The following is a 19,485-nucleotide window of genomic DNA, read 5'->3' as shown; positions in this document are numbered from 1 at the left end:
ATAGCATACTTCAAAGTTGAATAAGTACTCATTTTGTTGTACAATAGGGCTGTAGTGTGAGCTTCACTACTTACATCATCATTCTTCAATATATGTCCATTTTAAGCTTTTGTGTCTGAAATGTTTTTCACAGTATCTGGAAGTAGTTGAAAGAGGGGAAATGGTGATTATAATATATTGTATAAAATTGTTTTATAATTAGAAATTTTAATAACAATGCTTTTATTTAGGTCTCATTTATGAGGTATCAGGTATCATATAAAACTTTTAGGTTTTTTATTTTTAAATTTTTCTATACTATACTTTGATTGCATTTTAGCCTCTCCTTTCCTCCTTCAAAATCCTCCTATATAACCTTACCTAGTCTACTCCAATAAATACATGACCTCTTTTTATTGCTAATTGTTATTGTACACATATAAATATATAGATATAGATATATTCCTAAATATAACCTATTAAGTCTATATAATGATAGCTGCATACATAATAAAATGAATAAATATTTTAAATTCTTAAAAATATAACAAACAAAATTGAAGTGCTGAGGGAACATTAATTTGTTTTTAATAATTTTTTATTTAAAAATTTATATTTCATTTTACATACAAAACCTAGTTACCCCTCCCTCCCCTTCTCTCTCTTCCTTTCCCTCCCTTCCCATTCCCATAGATTCCTCAGAGGGAATAAGGCCTTCCTTGGGGAGTCCAAAATCTGGCATATCAAGTTGAGTCAGAACTAAGCCCCTCCCCACTGTACAAAGGCTGAGCAAGGTATTCTACCATAGGGAATGGGCTGAAAAAGCCAGTTCATAACCCTAGGTCAGGTTCTTGAGCCACTGCCAGGGGTGCCCCCAACAAATCAATTCACATAACTGTTGCCCACATCCAGAGAGTCTAGTTTGGTCCCATGCATGTTCCCCAGCTGTCAATCCAGAGTCCATGAACTCCCACTAGTTTGTGTCAGTTGTCTCTGGTTTTCCCCATTGTTGTCTTGACAACAGCCCCCCCATTCATATGATCGGAACATTAATTCTTAACAATACATTGAAAGGGTTGCATGTAGGAAGAGGAAGGGGGCATAGAAAATACAACATACTTCGAATAAAGCCATTGCCTGTGTGTGTCCAATTTGGAGGAAGTACTCTCAGCAGAATACAGAAGAGTCGATTTGTATCATGGTGAGACCTTCCACTCAGGGCATTAGAATCCCAGTGACACTCTGGGACATGGATGCAGAGTGTTGGTTGACGAAGGTATTGAGAGAAGATTGCTCCTGCCCACAAGATGCAACTTCCCTGACCAGCCTCCTCTATGTATGGCAATCTTCAGGGAGTTTGAGTCATGAAGCCAAGAGTCCACTTTAATTGATCCTAAGAGCTTTCTCCTTGAATATCTATCCCAGGAGGCACTAGGACAAACACTTGTCCCTAGTCTCAGTAAATCACAGGTATTTCTGTGACCAGAAATTTCTGTGTGTAGAGGCCAGTGACCTCTACACAAAGGAAGAAAGAACTTCAGAGGGACACTAAACACTTGATGATCACAGGAAAGGAGACTGTGCTCAGCAGTGTGAACCTGTGTGGGAGCCATCTGTTGCCTGAATTCACTGTGACATGGAAAGGTGAGTGAAAACTATGTGCCTTCACTATGTGATTCTACTGACTAACAATGGAACTCCAAAGCAAAAACCTCATCATAAAAGTGACATGTGTCCCAGTGTTTGGATATCAGCACAGGGGACATCAACTCATGTTCTCAATGAGGCCTGATTTTGAGAATAGAGGGCTAGGTCAGAAAACAGATTATGATAGAAAGATTTGTTTTCATGCTCCATTGTATAAACAGCAGATTGTCTAACTTCTCATCACAATAAGAGAGTTTATTATGTCTGTTTTTCCGTTTGTATCAAAAACTGACTTCCTCATTCATCACCTTCAAAGCTGGCACTAATTTTGAAGTTATATCAACAGATTTAGATGAATCTAATGTCTGTATTGATGACTAGACAGCACTTGAATGTTGTCTTGTTTGGCTATGACATCCACAGGACATTGTGAGAAAATGTCACAGACAGAGTTTCATACCCTGTTGTCCAGAGTCCACTGTTGAGGTACAGAAAAGACCTTCACCCTCCATTGTGTCAAAAGCCCCGGCCCAGCTCTGTAAGTGTTAGCCTTTCCCTGTCTGCTACAGGACAGAACTGACCAGACTGGAAGTCACCTAAAGAAACAATTTCTTCTGTGTGGCCTTACATATCAGGAAATTACTAAGAAGGAGAGGACTGTGATAACAGGGCTGTAAGTGTAGATGCTTCCTCTACCAAGCAAACTGCAGACACTCCAGTTTATGACCTTGGTGAGGCTCCTCAGCTCTTTGCTCCTAGGTGAGGCTCTGTTTCAAAAGGTTATCAAGGCAGCCATGTAGACATGTGGGGCTGTTGTGAATTGCCCCCCCATCTCCCTACCTGGATTTTAGATTCTCCTGTGACCCCTTAGGTACAAAGGGGCACACTAGCAATCAAAACTAAATTCACAAAAGAACAGGATGGAATTATGAGAAGAGGGAAGGGTGGGTACCTATCATCTCTATGTTTTACAGTGTTTCTTCTAGTGTTTATCAGGCTTCAAACATTCATTGTAATTGTTCTGTTCTCCATTCTAAGTGTTCTTAGTGAACTTGAGTAGAGCGTGTTATTTACTAATGTGGTTCACATAGATTTAACCAAAACATTCAGCACACATGCTATGGAATCACAGGTTTTTGTGTGTTCAGTTCAGACCTGTCTGGTGCTGTGCACACACTCACATTCCATCTCTCACTACTGTAAAATGAACACAAGTGTAGATGTTGCTATGGGATTTCTAGAGTGGCGAAGGTATTGTGTTACACTGTTCAGAAGACATGTCTCCATGTGGCCTCTCAGTATTAATCCTACTCTATAGAGGTTGAGCTCTACACTTTCTCACTGGTGCCTCCTGTCTCCACCTTAAAGCATGTGCTCCCATACTCTGAATCTGAATATACACTCCATTTGCTCTAACACACTTTTAAAATATTTTCAAGCTAGAATTCAAGGATATGGTTAAACAAAATTTAACAACTTAAAGTAATTTTTCTTTATACTTTTCAAAGTACACTAAAGGAAATGGTTTGAATCTTTTTTAACTATTCAATGTGTTTTACAGAACACTTCCTTCCACATAGCCCAGTTCCATAAAGATGCAGGACATTTTCATGATCCTGGATGTCCTCTACATCCTCTTATCCAGGTCACAATAATTAAGAGGTAACACAGCTATGCATTTTCTGCTATAGATCAGGTTGTGAGTTCATTTCCCTCCACATGAACCCACATAACTTCATTGTGAACAGTTGTTGTGCTCATCTTAAACTTTGGACTCCATCCATCCTGTTTTCTGTTTATATCTGGCTTTTCTGTTATATATTTTTCGAACTGGTATTATGAATACCACTAGCTACCATGAGTAGTGTCAACCAGTGCTATTATTTATAATAAGTCACTACATATGTTGATGGGCATGGGTTGAACTTTAAATATGTTCACACAAATTCTCAGTAAATGTTTATGTTTCTGTGACTTTGTTATCTATGACTTCTAAAGCTTTGAGCTCCTCCCTTCTTCTTATTTGTAAATACTTAAGACATGATCCTGAAGTATAGTCACTCCACAATGCAGAGCCCTAGAACCTATGTTTCTCTCTAAATGTGCTTGGTTACCATTGTTCTAGCTTCCTTAACACTTCCTTATCTTAGTCATTTATCATGTCTATTAATCATTATTCTACTAAGATAGAGTTTTGCATTTCCATTATAAGAAGTTAATATGGTATCTATCTTCTGTGCCTCGCTTATTTTTCTTCACATATTATTCTCCATTCCCACCCATTTTCCTGTACATAAAAGGGGATCATGCTTTCTATTGTTGAATAATGTTCATTCCATTATGCTATGTACTACCTTCACACCAGATGGATACCTAGGATTATCCTTTTTATTTGCTAACATGACCACTTCTCCACAAAGGAGTGTTGGTATCTCTCTGATATGCTGATTTCATTCCCTTGAGTAATATTTTCTGTTGTTTTTTAAAGTGGCTCACTATGTAGCTTTGGACAACCTGGAACTCATTTATGTATACCAGTCTAGCCTTGACCTGCCCCTTTCTCCCAACAGCTAGAGTTAAAGGTTTATTGCCAAAACTACCAACGTTTTGAAATGATGTGATTTTTAAAATAATATTTTTATTAATTCTTTAGAATTTCATACAACATGCTCGGATCAGGGTCACTATCCCACACCAACTTCTCTCATATATATCTTCACCTCCCTACTCACCCAACTTATTTTTACCTCTCTTTTTCTTTTAAAACTCACTGTATTCAATTTTATTGGTTACCTACAATTAAGGGTGGAGTGTCTCCTTTGTAGAAAGATAATATCATGAAATAAAACTGATTCTGTCTTCTCCAGCAGTTACCAAATGCCAGGAGCTCCACTGCATAAAGTGGGACTATGTGCCCACCTCTTCCTTATGTTGGGATTTTGTCTGGCTTGCACAGATTTTTGTATGCTGTAAAATCATTGTGAGTTCATATGTGTATCTGCCTCACTCTTTGTAGAAAATATTCTCTTTTTAAAGTTTTCACCTCAGGCTGTTATAATCTCCCCTCCTTTCCCTCTTCCATGAAGAATCCTTGTTCTTGAGGAAAGTGGGATGATCTTCCATTTATGTCTGAGGGCTATAAAGTTTCTTATTCTCTTCACATTGACCAGATAGAGTCCTTTGTGTTAATTGCCATGTACTGCAAGAAGTTTCTTTGATACGGTTCCAAAGATGCACTGATCTATAGGTACAGTGATAAATTATTAGGAGTTGTGTTAATGCTATGTCTGTTTAGTAGAAAAAACAGTAGTAGGTTTTCTTCTATTGACTATGATCTATCTAACTACAGGTTCTTGGCCTTCTTAAGAGTTCCAGGTACCTGTTCTGTATAGTGAAATAGGCCTTATATCCAATCAAAAAGTGGTTGGTTGCATCATAACCTTTGTGCCACTATTGCATCAGTGGTCATATCCTATCAAGCAGGTTGTTATTGTAGCTCATACTGTTCTGAGATTAGTGAGACTAATGACATTTTTCTTTCCTTTTAATGTTTTAAATTATTTCTATGTTCAAGATATTAAACCTCTATCAGATGTATACTTGGTAAAGATTTATCATTCTGTAGGCTGCTTCTTCAGTCAAATGATGGTGTTCTTTGCTATTCAGAAGCTTTATTGTTTCATGTCAACCACTTGTCAATTATTGATGTAAATCCTGTACTACCATGGTCCTGCTCAGAAAGTTCTTTCCTGTGACAATGAGTTCAAGGATATTCCATATGTTCTCCTCTGTCATTTGATGTTGAATCTTATGCGAGGTCATTGATCTACTGGGAGCTTGGTTTTGTGTAGGGTGAGAGATAAGGATCTTGTTTCATTGTTTCCAGTTTGACCAGCACCATTTGATGAAGTGATATCTTGTCTCTAGTGTGTATTTTTCATTTCTTTGTAATAAACCAGGTGTCTGTAAATGTGTAAGTCCTCAAATAATCCTATTACCTACATTAATCTGTTATTTCTTCTCCTGTTTGCCATTTAGAAATGAGTAAGTTTTTGTCCATATCATTAGATTTTTTTGATGAGCTATAAGTAACAGAAGAATTCAATTAGACCACAAATGTTGTTTAGAAGTTTCAATTATTTTTAAATATTTCCCTCTAGATCAGTCTAGGGTCAGTCTTAATACCAAATTATGCATTGGCATCTGTCATAAAGTAAATTTGAGAGTGGGGAACAATCATGGTCAGACATAACACTGTCTTTATGGTTGCAGAAGGGAAATTCAATATTTCAGTATCTCTGGTTTGAAATGTGGAGACAGCCATAATTTTTAAAATTCAACATTTCCTACTTATATGGGGGAGAAAATAGGTTCAAAGCAATATTATAGAGATATTATAGAGATATAGAGATATGGGAGATAAAATGTGACTTTTAAGATGTGGTGTTAGAAGACTGGTATAGGGCAAAGGGGGGGGGGACATGGTGAGCATGAGAGCCACTGGATTCAGTAAGTCGAATACATTTCACTGACTAATATACTGTGAACATTCTCAGTCTTGAAGGATGATGTTCTTTTATCTGGGGCACTGAAAGGGAGCTGCAAAGCAAGGAAGATTTCCAGAGTAGTAGCACTACAAATAATTGCCACACACATGTTCTTAGTTAGGAAAACAGTGTGCTCACATATGAACTCATAAGGATCCTATAGAGAAGGACAATGGGTGATGTCCGATGTATCTTCTATGTCAAGCAAGTTATGACTTGCTGAAGGACTAGGGATATAAATAGTGAATTTTGATTAGGGTAAAGGGGGCTAGTTATCACAAGGTGCACAGTCTGTAGTCCTTGGGTGACAATGGAGGAAACTGGAAATGTTGGAAATGACAAGAATCCAGAAATTATGAAACAGTTGAAGACAGTCAGAACATGAGTTATAATGTTTGGAAAGCTATAGTTCCAGGTTTTGAGGATCAGTTGAATGAGAGTTAAGAGGACACAGAGCACCACTCTTGGCTTGTGGAACAGGGGATCGACTAAGGACCTATCAAGGACATAGACTAAAGGTAAGACAATGAGTCAGGGAGATGAAGCTGTGCTCAACAATATAAGTATCTTGAAACACTGGGGAAGTGACGATAAGCTTTCTTTCCATGCAAGGCCACTGGAAGCACCCAGGAGCATCTATAGTTCATGCAATGACTTTAGTTGTGGGTATGTTGATGTTGACATCACTGTAATATTTTGAGACAGAAAACTGCAGATTTACTTGAGGGTTTATAGGTTTGGATATTGAAAAATGATCTCTGGGGCGATATACTTGAAGTGAGTCAGGACAGTTTCGGACACAGGAGAACTCACAGATCACAGCAAGTGAAATTCAGAAAATACATTCCTACTTGGCCACAGGGAATGAAAATAATCAGGTTGAGATGGGTGGAAGGGACCCAACTCCAAATATCAGAGAAAAAAAAATGATTGAGAAGCCAGGATCCCAGGTAAGAAGCAAGGTACAAGAGTGTGTGTCCACCCAAAGGTGTCATCAAATTGAAAATACCTGTAGAGGGAGGCATACAGCTGTGTTTCCAGCACTATCAGGAGAACACAGTGCTTTCAGCTGATAGAGGCAGGTCCTGAGTAAGGGATGCTCCACTCAACCCACATGCTCAAGATGAGGGAGGAGCAGATATATCTCTTGGTCCAGTCTACATGGAGAACATTTCTAGGTGGGAAATAAAAAGTAAATAAAATACATGTTGTTTCAAGGGGTGTGGTACATACAATAAGGAACAAGAGGCTTCCATGAAGGAAATACATTCACTCTTTCACTTTCTAGCACCTGAAAATTTTGAGATGATCAAGTTTGGAAACCAGATTTGGAAGTGGTAAACTGATATTTTCTCAGAAGCCAACAGACACAGTTGTGAAGCAAATACACTCCATTATGATATTAAATCCCAACCAGACAATGGTGACAGAGTTTGTGCTGCAAGGGTTCTCAGAGCACCCTAGTCTAAGACTTCTACTAATAGGCTGTTTCCTGACCCTCTACACAATGGCTCTAATAGGCAACATTGTGATCATTGCTTTGGTCACCTCCAGCAATGGGCTACACAGTCCCATGTACTTTTTCCTGTGCAACCTGGCCACCATGGATATTGTCTGCACCTCCTCTGTGCTGCCCAAGGCGCTGCTGGGCCTGGTGTCTAAGGAAAACACCATCGCCTTCAAGGGGTGCATGGCACAGCTCTTCTTCCTTGTGTGGTCTGCATCCTCTGAGCTGCTTCTGCTCACGGTCATGGCCTATGACCGTTATGTGGCCATCTGCCATCCTCTGCACTACAGCTCTAGGATGAGCCCACACCTGTGTGGGGCCCTGGCTTTGGGTGTGTGGTCCATCTGTGCTCTGAATGCATCTGTCCACACTGGTCTGATGACACGGCTGTCATTCTGTGGCCCCAAGGTCATCACCCACTTCTTCTGTGAGATCCCCCCACTCCTCCTGCTCTCCTGCAGCCCCACATATGTGAACAGTATTATGACTCTTATGGCAGATGCCTTCTATGGAGGCATCAACTTCTTCACCCTACTCTCCTATGGCTACATTATCGCCAGCATCCTGCGCATGCGTTCTGCTGAGGGTAAGAAGAAGGCCTTTTCTACCTGTTCATCCCATCTCATCGTGGTCTGTGTGTACTACTCATCTGTGTTCTGTGCCTATATCAGCCCTGCTTCCAGCTACAGCCCAGAAAGAAGCAAAGTGACTTCGGTGCTGTACTCAGTCCTAAGCCCAACCCTGAACCCCCTCATCTACACCCTGAGGAACAAGGATGTCAAGCTCGCCCTGGGGAGACTCTTGTCCTCTTTCTCTCATTAGGTGAGATGTGCAGGCTGATCCTACACATGCTTTCCTAAGAATAGATAGCCTCATGGAATAGGGATGTACCTGTCGTTGTTTTAGAAAACCATTCTCTGATGCAAGCACTGCACAGTTCCACTTACTGTAACCTCAAAAACAGCAAGATTCTCAGGTACATTACAAACAAAACACTCAAGCTTTATTTCCTGATAAATACAAACCATTTCAAAAGTAAAGTTTATCTAAATGTGGATGGCCACATTCCACTTCCTAGAAGGTTTTTCAGTGGTTGACAATGGTGATAGAGAAAAAACAAAGCCTTTTCATCCAGTGCCACCCCATAAAAAACACAGAACTTTGTTTCAGAGCTATGGCTAATGGATCTAAATGTCACAAGAAATCTTGAGTTGCCAGCATGCATAGTGTCTTGGGAAGACACAAGTTGAGTGGCTCAGGTTCTCAATTTCACAGCTTCCTATTGAGCTGTGGAAGTCAGGGCTAGCGGAGCTAGTGGTGTAGGCATAGAGAGGAACAGAGGTGAAGTTTTAAGTATCACAAATGAACTGACATGTGTGATTCCAGCTTACCCAAGACAATGATGACACTCAAACTCATGAGAAAGTTTAATATTTCCAGCAAAGAGTTTTGGAGAAAGTATATGAATATCTGCATTGGAAAGTAGAACTCTTCCTTCACATTATGAATAAAAATCAAAACTGTATTATTAAAATTCAAGGGCTAGAACTTTTCCCCCTACAACATATTTTAATCATGTTCTTTCTCCTTCCACAACTCCTCCTTCATCCTACCTACCTACCTACTTAACTACCCATCCAATCACTTTGGCTCTCAATATCTGTCTGTCTGTCTGTCTGTATCTATCTATCTATCTGTCTATTTATCTATCTATCTGTCTGTTTGTGTGCAAAAAAAGCAAAACAAATCCAAGACCATATGACAAAAAATACAAAAACAAAACAAAAGGCATGCATTAAAAATGGAGTCTGCTTTGTGTTGACCAAACAGTCCTGGCTAAAATCCTTCAAACACTCTGAGGAGGCTGAGGAAAGAATGGGGACAGGAAGTGCATCTGCAGCCATCGCTGAGACACTGGTAGGAAGACAATTCAGTGGAGAAAGGGTGGCATCTGCAGCCACTGCTGCAGAAATGATGCTGGGTCCTTTTCTGACTAAACACAGTCTTCATCAACTTCCTTATTCCTCTTAGGCACTGGGCCACACCAGGGCTTGTGATGCAAATCAGGTGTGTGGTGTGAATCAGCTCTTCATCCTGTGACAAAATCCCTTTTCAAAACATTCATTCAGTCTCATGGTTTCAGAGGATTCAGTCAATGGGCACTGGGAGCTCTGCATTAGTCTGTTGTGAGACAGGGCTTTATGGCACTGGGGGATGTGGGGGAGGGGAAGTGTCTTTCCTCTGTGGTGGCCCAGAACACATATTAGAGGAACACCTGTGCTCAACTGGCTTTCTCCTTTAATCTGGGCTTTCTAGTTCCCACACCCTAGAGTTACCCACACAGATGGAAATGGCCTCAGATGCATGGACAGAATTGTCCCTCAGTGCTTTCCTAGCTTATTTTTAATTCAGTTATGGTGACAGTGTTTTGTACCACTCCTCCTGTTATTAGTCTCGGGACTGCTATGTAACCAATGGAACAACCGACAGTCGGTCAAGCATAAGTGTAAAGAGGGTCACAGACACATATACATGCACATATCTCTTAAATACATTATTTGCAGATTCTTATCATGATGGTGTGATGGCTAAAGAGCCTGTGTTTCTTGCTAGGTATCCATCTTGGTATCTGATAGTGATTTGTCTCTGAGTCAAGTTTCTAAAAGATAAGTTCTTACAAACCCTGACTCCTTGACCCCAGCCATAAATTTACAGCTATAACCATCTGCTGGTTATCATATGACTGACTGGCACACCAAATCCAGTAGATTCTGTGTGACAAGTTCCACAGACTGAGGAGATAACTTCAAAACAAGGAGGTCTCCTGGAAACCGTTGTGGAACTCTCAGCTGGAGAAAAAATATTGGGCTGTGATTCTCATGGCAATTTCTGCTTGTTCTTCTATTCCTTTTTTTCACATTAACCAAATGTTCCTAAAAGCCTATGCTGACATTAAAAGCAAAAGAAATAGATAAGAATCCATCCTCTGAGATGGGGTCACTAGCCATGTCCTCATCAGGAAAAAACAGCGCTTTCCAAATCATTCATATCATTCACATAAGTGCAAATAGCAAAAACTTGCCAACAACAAAATCTCATATGGTTGTACATGTGTCATCGAAAGTGGGCTTAACTCTTGTAATAAAAAGAGTTAAAATAGTTAAAATAGCTCAATACTTCAAAAACTCACAAGAACTAGGTAATAGATGTTAAACAATAACTGACCATAAAAATATATTAATTTGATTCAAGAAATATGTGGTTAGCATTAGACGATCCCCTGTTAGTCAAGGGCAGTCCTGTTTTTTGACTAATGAAGGACAATTTTATATTTTCATTAACCCTGGATGATTCTATGCTTTAGATTTCTGCATTCCTGTGTCTAGTAACAATAATGTCATATTTTGGGTTTGTTTAACAAAAACATCCCCTGAGAAAATATCTCTATAAAAATCCATGTTTGAGAACTGCAAAACACACTCAGATTCGAACTTCCTCTGTGTTTGTTTCTGTTTGTCACCACTGGATCCTTACCCACCTATTCTTCGAGGACCCTCATCCCAGGGACACCCATACCTGGCTGGGGTGGTCTGTGCCAACTGACTACTGAATTTAGGCTTCTGTAACCTGATAATGAAGCTAATCAAGGACAATTTTTTAAGGTTGCATCAACCACTTAATCTTGGCCCCACTGAACAACTCTTTGGCTTGTAACATCCTCGTGCATATATCCACTCAGTGACTTCCTCTGGATTTCACCTTTAAAAACCCTTCATTGACCTGCCTCCAGGCTGCACATTTATTTTGGGGGCAGGGATAGAGACTGTGACCCATCTATCAGTTTTAATAAACTTGGTAATAATAATCTAAGTTGAGTCTGTGAATCTTTTCTCTGTGGTCTACTACTCCATAGCATTTGCAGCCCTCAGCATTTAGAGATCTTGGGTGATGGCAGACTCAGGACTGGGGTCTGGGATATACTCTGAGACGGGCTTAGAGGAATTCCACACTGGCTGCCACAAATTAAAGAGTCAGTTAGTCATTATCAAGCCCTAGATGGGGGCAAGCACATTTTTGGAATTATGAACTCAGGGAAAAACCCATACTGTGACCCCCACAAATTTGCAAATTGAGAACAAAATGAAAGTAGACATTTCTGACAAATGTGCACTTGAAACAGGACAAATCGGTGAGTTGTTCTGGAAGTCTGGACATTTGGGAAAGATAAGAGAGATGAGACATGACTGTAGATCTAGTCTGCAGCATAGAACAGAGACATCCTCCTATCCTCTTGATTTTGGCATAGGAGTGAAGGTGGCCACTGCATGCCTGTGTTTGTCTGCTCTCCTCTGACTGCATGGATGGTCTGTCTTTTTAGGTTGTATGCTTTTGTGTGGTAGATTTATGTTTTCTGATGTGCATGTATGTTTTTTGTTTGTTTTCTTTTTGCATAAATTGGAACATATTGAAAACAGTCAAGTTGCCTTTGAATTTCATGCTGCAACAAGTCCTGGTTCTAGGAGGCAGACTACAGTGTTAGATGTGACCTAGGAAGTGCTCAGTGGACTAAAATGACCAGATGTAGAGTCAATCAGCATTCAAACTGCCAATGGAGTCTGCCAAGTGGTCATAGAAAACCCTGAGCACCCTGACCAGTTCCCTAAGAAAAATCATAGGCTCTCTCCTCCTGTAGCCCCCTCCATCACTGAATGTTTGAGCCTTTAAAGGCTCTTCTGTTTTAGTTACCAAGTAAACCAGGTAGATAAATACTCATATAAAATGTCTGAGTCTCTGTTCTGGTACCTATGGAGAAGGGGTTTACTCCCCTACCTTACAACCCATGCATCAAGGAGCCCTTAGTGTTAGTGGGGTATTGAGGCATGCAACAGAACACCCTGGTATCTTGGACTCCTGTCTGCTCTGGCTCACATTGAGACTCAACCTCTGTCTGCCAAGGTCAGGATACAATGAGCAGGCTGTCCCTTTCTCACATGAACTTGGTCATCAAAGCCTCTAATGCAGGCAGTGTTGACCCATAAGGTGGGAGAAATCTGAGAACTTTTCCTGGTGAACTTAAGCCCATGAACATCTGACCCTGAGCCCTTTTCTGATGTGTCATTAACTGAGATTGGATATGAAGACATGAGCTCCAGCTGGGAAAGCATCTGAGTTCCTGTCACAGCAAGCAGAGCCTGTGCCTTTTCCCTTGGGGCCAAACTCCTTTCCATGTCCACTTTCCACTCTAGACTTGACAGATAGTTGCAAGGCCAGCTCAGCTAGGGCCCTGGAGTAGGCCACCCATGGGGCCATGGCTGCCTTAGGTTGCATCACACAGCCAAAGCTATCTAGATTTAAGCCAGGATTACCTGAAGCAAACAGACACCTCTGTACTCCTGCGGACAAAGGCGTGTGAAGCCCAAATGGTGTGGTGAGGACATGACCTAGCTGACTCTCTTCTATAGGGTCCAGAAGCATCTCTCTGGGCAGGAGACACCCACCCTATGTCAAAGTCTTGGGGACTCATCTGGAAAATATCCTTCATTTCAACACCCCTAAGGTGTATTGCTGCTTCAGTTAGCTCTGTCCTTTCTTTCCAGTCAGTCGTTCCCATCAGGAGATGCATTCATAGAGTGGGAGGAGGGGGGTTTCAGATGTCAGACAACATAAATGTGTTCCTATGGATTTACTAATATCCACAGAGGAAAATCAACATGTCCAGGAGCTATTACAGAGAAGTAAAGTGCGATAAAAGCCTGGAGAACTAGGTTGTAGTAAAATCTCTCTCTCTCTCTCTCTCTCTCTCTCTCTCTCTCTCTCTCTCTCTCTCTCTCTCCATCCCTCCAGGTTCCTTTTCACATACTTTGTTGGATACCCAGCCCCATGCCTGTGGACCTACAGGTAGGTGTCACACTTGTATGATTTTTCCAGACTTTTGGAAACAGAGATATTTTCTTACCATGTAGATTTCATGTTTCTTGATCACAATTAAACTAAAACATGGTAGAAACTCAATAGCTGCAATTTTGAGGGAGGTATGTCTCAATCCCTCAAACAGAAAGAGAGAGCTGATTGAGGGTTATTGGGGGTGTTTGGGGGTACAATCCAGTCGGAGTTCCTCCATCAACTCAGCCTCTCTGGGGCACCTGTGAACCATGGACATTTCACCATCATCGCAGTGGGGATAACCTAGAGAGGACATTTAACTTTCCCCAGGAGGAGCAATGACCCCAAACCTCACTCTTTTCTTATTTTGTCAGGCTACCAAGACAACACAGACAGCAAGCTGCTCCTGCCTCCTGGGTAGTCACAACTATAGGGCATATACTGGAGGTAAGTGTGGAACAGGGAGCATCTCTCAGATGTGTGAATGCTGACCAAAGGCATCCTCAATTTCTGTTGGCCTCAAATACACTTAGGGTAAGGGACGTATGGACTTGAGTGGACATCAGTGGCCAAAAAAGTAGAGGAAGCCCATACTAAATTGCATTTTAGATCAGTAACAAATACCACTTAGAATTGGGATTTCCAGGGCAGGATTTGAGACACGTTTTTGAAAGTGTGCTCTTGCTTATCTTAGCTTCCTGTATTTCATCTGCTAAATCTGGCAGCTGGATCTATTACTCACAGTTTTCAGGGACACTGTGTTCAAACCACAGCCACTGCACAAAACTAATAGATCTGTTTATGAATCAGAAAGGCTACTTGTTGTGTGCAGCTTGGTCTGAGGTTCTGTGAAAACAAAGAATGAAGATTGACCCCAGGAGGAGATTCCCTGGTCTTCCAGCCCATGCTATGCAACCATCACAATGAGCTTAATTTGCTGGGTTTAAAACGGGACCAGAGCTGGCACAGCATAATCACCCACCCACACACCTCTTCCCTGCCAAGCCGTCTGGAGTACTGTGAGATAGAGTGCAGGGTGTGGCACATAGTGTGTGGGGAGCACCAGAAAATCAATGTCCAGGACTATTTTCTGTTTTAGAACAATGTTCTCTGAAAATACATGAAATTCTCTACTGTGAAACCTGAAATGTATTTTCATGCTAGATTTCATACTTGGGTGAGAGAAGCTTGTCATATTGGGTGCCTTTCACATAGCAGACCACAATGGAAAGTCCTGTTACCTGTCCCTGTCAGCCTGGCCTTAACTTCTGATTCATAACTCACACTCAGGGACATATCCTTCACTATACGCTTGTTGGTAGAGTCTGATAGTAGGAAGTGACAAGTGAGCAGTACATACATAGTCCAGCAGGCCCCACAATCTGGGTCATCACAACTCCTATCTTCTCAACAGAGGCCTGCTTTCTCATCATTCCTGGTCTGAGTGTTCCATTTGCATGCTGGACAGTGACTGGCCATGTGGACTCCTACAGGGATTGTTTGGTGCCTTTAGATGGCTCTCTGAGCAGCTTTGCAGAAGCTGTGTCTGGGACCAGCTGAGTTTCTATGGCTCCAGGGGTTGAGAGACAACCTTGGATTCTCAGGCGACCCTATATTTCTCCTCAGGTTCGGTATGAGTCTTGAATGCTATCCCCTAGCTTAAGGTCCTAATGGACTAGAGTTCCAAGAATGAAAATTCTGGGGGCGTTGTTGTTGCCTGCATGAAAAGCCACATTGTCACAAAGACCACATTGGTTCTGTCTCCAGAGAGTCTGTCATTCAATTAATGTTCTGTATGTTATTTCCCTCACTCTCAGACAAGCAGCCAGTACCACTGCCCCTACATCCTTCCACAGACCCACTGATGACTAATTATGTCTTCCCAGCATCCATACCACAGTCTCCAGTCACTGTGTCCTGGGTGGCTCTCATGAGCAGGGCCATCTCTCCCTCCTGGTGGTTTGATTGCAGCACATATAGAACCATATGTTCAGGGACTGTGCATTCAGGATACACCCATGTTCACCGACACAGCCTATGTGGGGTGTGTCCTTGGTCTGCTATTCCCTTTAGCATGTGAGCCATGAGAATGCAATTTAAATTTTCTTACCATAACAGGTTCCTCATTACACAGAATCGATTGTTAACCGAAACTTATATCTATTTTTAGTTAATCAGAATAAAGCTCACTTCTTCTTGTGCCAGAGGCCCAAGCTACAACTCCCATCCTGAGCGTAGACAGTGTTACCCATGGCTTCTGAGAACCAGTCAGTTGTGACCATGTTCATCCTGCAAAACTTCGTGGATGATCCCTGGCTCCAGGATGCCCTCTTCTGCTTCTTCTTTACCTTGTTGACAGTGGCCATAGTTGGCAATGGCCTGATTATCACAATCATCCACAGGAGTCCTAGCCTCCACACCCCCATGTATTTCTTCCTATATAACCTTGCCTTGATGGATGTGATCTGCACTGTGACTGTCCTGCCCAAGGTCCTGCAGAGCCTGGTGACAGAGAACACCATATCTTATGGGAAATGTCTCACACAGATGTTCATCTTCACCTGGGTCCTGGGCTCCGAGCTTCTGCTCTTCTCTGCCATGGCCTATGACCGCTATCTTGCAATCTGCCGGCCATTGCACTATGGAACCCTCATGAATGGCAGGGCTTGTGTGGCCCTTGCAGCCTTTGTGTGGTTCACAGGGGCTCTCAATTCCTTGGTGCTCACCTGTCTGGTGTTGCCGCTGTCCTTCTGTGGTTCCAATCTCATCACACACTACTTCTGTGAGATCCCTTCTGTGCTCATGCTGTCCTGTAGTCCCACCTTTATCAACGACATCATGACTGTCATTGCAGACATGTTCCTAACTGGCTTGAACTTCCTCTTGACCATGACATCCTACGGCTTCATCATCGCCAGCATCCTGCGCATCCGTTCAGCTGAGGGCAAGAAGCGAGCCTTCTCCACCTGCTCTGCTCACCTGATTGTGGTCACCCTTTATTATTCCACTGTGCTCTATACTTATGTCCGACCAGCCCTAGGAACTGCTGGGCTCCTGGACAAGGTCATTGCTGTTCTGTACACCACTGTGACCCCCTCTCTGAACCCCCTGATCTATACCTTGAGAAACAAGGAATTCAAAACATCCTTTAAAAAACTTTTATTTCCCCATTCATGACTTTGAGTTGGAGAAGAACTCTGGAAGCAGTGGGCAAGGAGCTAAAGAGATCGCTCAAGACCTTCTTTTATGCATCTCCTGATTCTGGGGGGACACAGGCTGAGTCATGGTCTGAGTGAAGAAATATCATACTGTCTATCAGATAATACTGGAGTCCTAGTCTTTTGAGTGATTTAGGTAATTTTAACCATTTCTGCTTTAGACATAGAATTGTGTGCTTACAAGTTCAATGCTATTCAATGTTAAGATGATTCTATGACTCACTGAATCAAATGTAGTTATCTTTAGTATAGCCCTTTTAGTGAACCCCATTTTTGATCTTCTTCAGAAAAGGCCAAGAGTGAATGGTTACAGAGATGAAGAATAATGAGCCCTAAGCACACTTGTTTTAGACATTGGCTGGCCTGATCTGTTTTCATCTTTCTTACTGTTACCTCACAGTTTTCCCTGATGCTTAATTCATCCACCAGTTTGAGGGGGGAAAATGCGCATAGGGTACCTGAGGCTGAGACTGAGAGCCTATGATCCCTATGGAACCTTCCCTGATTCCAACATCCAAAGATGTGAGACCAGAACCAGAGAGTGGCATGATGGCCTCTTCTCAGACTCTATGTTTGCTAAATCACAACTCTAACTTGTACCTCACCATCACTCTGCCTGGATGAGCTTTGTGTGACCTGACCATCCTTCAAGAGTTGCTATTATTCAACACTATATATTGTATGTTAATGTGCTCTGTTCCACTGTGACAGGGACTCAGAAATAAATAACTTATTGGATGCATTCCTTTGGTGTGAGTATTTATACATTGAACCTTTCACAGACTGTATCTTATATAGGGTCATGTGACTAATACAGAACAAATAAAAAACATAAACAGATGAGGTAAGCAGTATGGAAAAACAGCAGGTAACACAGGATCATGACAATGGTTATGGTTGTGATGGTTAATATATTCATTGTCAATTTGAGTGGATTGAGCTCCAAAAATATTGCTGAGAGACACTTCCATGATTATCTTTGTTTCCCACTTAAAATGGAAACACCTTTATTGATAGTGTAAGACAGTCATATACATACAAAGACAAACACAAGACAATGAAGTGTAAAATTGCAGCACGTGGGCTAATATTCTTCACCCTCATCATCTCCTTCAGAACTGTCTGCCCCAACTTCCTCATAATCCTTCTCTAGGGCAGCCATGTCCTCATGGGCCTCAGAGAACTCCCCCTCCTCCATGCCCTCACCCACATACCAGTCACAAAGGCATGTTTAGCATACATCAGATCAAACTTGTGATCTAGGCAAGCTCAGGCCTCAGCAATGTCTGTGGTATTGCTCAGCATGCACACAGCTCTCTGGACTTTGGCCAGGTCTCCACCAGGTACCACAGTGGGAGGCTGGTAATTAATGCCAACCTTGAAGCCAGTGGGACACCAGTCCACAAACTTTATGGTACACTTCGTCTTGATGGTGGCAATGGCAGCATTGACATCTTTGGGAACCACATCCCCATGATACAGCAGGCAACAAGCCATGTATTTACCATGGTGAGGGTCATATTTCACCATCTGGTTGGCTGGCTCAAAGCAAGAATTGGTGATCTCTGCTACTATAAGCTGCTCATGGTAGGCTTTCTCAGCAGAGATGGCAGGGGCATATGTGGTCAGAGGGAAATGGATGCCAGGGTAGGGAACCAGGTTGGTCTGGAATTCTGTCAGGTCAACATTCAGGGCTCCATCAAATCTGAGGGAAGCAGTGATGGAAGACACAATCTGGCTAATGAGGCGGTTAAGGTTAGTGTAGGTGGGACACTCAATGTCGCGGTTTCTATGACAGATATCAGAGATGGCCTCGTTGTCTACCATGATGGCACAGAGTGCTCCAGGGTAGTGTGGGTGGTGAGAATGGAGTCGTAGGGCTCAACCACAGCAGTGGAAACCTGGGGGGCTGGGTAGATGGAGAACTCCAGCTGGGACTTCTTTCCATAATCAACAGAGATCCACTCCATTAGCAGGGAGGTGAACCCAGAGCCAGTTCCCCCACCAAAGCTGTGGAAAACCAAAAAGCCCTGAAGACATGTACACTGGTCAGCCAGCGTACGAATTCTGTCCAAGACAAGATCAATGATCTCCTTGCCAATGGTGTAATGGCCATGGTTATAGTTATTGGCAGCATCTTCCTTGCCTGTGATGAGCTGCTCAGGGTGGAAGAGCTGGTGGTAGGTACCAGTGCGAACTACATAGGTACCTGTGGGTTCCAGGTCTACGAACACAGCCCGGAGTACATGCTTGCCAGCGTCTGTCTCACTGAAGAAAGTGTTGAATGAGTCATCGCCTCCCACAATGGTCTTGTCACTTGGCATCTGGCCATCAGGCTGGATGCCATGTTACAGGTAGTAGAGCTCCCAGCCGGCATTGCCAATCTGGACACCAGCTTGGCCAACGAGGATGGAGATGCACTCGTGCATATTGTCTTGGAAGTGGTCCAGTTAAGTCTGAATTAAGAGAGAGTGACGAGGACCTCCCACTAGCAGACTACCAAGGAGTCCCGGGGAGAGGCAGTGTTCCATGATTATCTTTAAACTGTTTCAAAAGAGGATTCACTGAGCAGCTGTCCCACATCTCAATGTGGATAGTACCTCCATGTGCACTGGGGGCAGGCAAGCATGGGACAGGGGGAAAGGAGAAAACAGTTTAAATTCCTCTTTTCCCAGCAGCTACAAGGTAAGGAAGCATTTGCTCT

At 42.3% G+C, this 19,485-nt stretch overlaps 2 protein-coding genes and 1 pseudogene across 2 annotated transcripts; 2 read left to right on the top strand and 1 right to left on the bottom strand.

The window, feature by feature from the left end:
• Positions 1 to 7,551: 7,551 nt before the first annotated feature.
• Positions 7,552 to 8,502, top strand: LOC100762964 (olfactory receptor 13A1). Its single transcript, XM_027409213.1, has one exon. It carries the CDS (start codon positions 7,570 to 7,572, stop codon positions 8,500 to 8,502), a length of 933 nt encoding a protein of 310 aa, XP_027265014.1. The 5' UTR covers positions 7,552 to 7,569.
• Positions 8,503 to 15,813: 7,311 nt separating this feature from the next.
• Positions 15,814 to 16,740, top strand: LOC100762674 (olfactory receptor 13G1). Its single transcript, XM_027409212.2, has one exon. The coding sequence runs from the start codon at positions 15,814 to 15,816 to the stop codon at positions 16,738 to 16,740; it is 927 nt and encodes a 308-aa protein (XP_027265013.1).
• Positions 16,741 to 17,776: 1,036 nt separating this feature from the next.
• Positions 17,777 to 19,210, bottom strand: LOC100760929 (annotated as a pseudogene).
• Positions 19,211 to 19,485: the final 275 nt, after the last annotated feature.

This window comes from Cricetulus griseus, chromosome 3 (assembly GCF_003668045.3).
Source record: "Cricetulus griseus strain 17A/GY chromosome 3, alternate assembly CriGri-PICRH-1.0, whole genome shotgun sequence".
NCBI lineage: Eukaryota > Metazoa > Chordata > Mammalia > Rodentia > Cricetidae > Cricetulus > Cricetulus griseus.
Note: the sequence above shows the minus strand (reverse complement) of the source record. Positions and strands in the feature narration are given on the sequence as shown.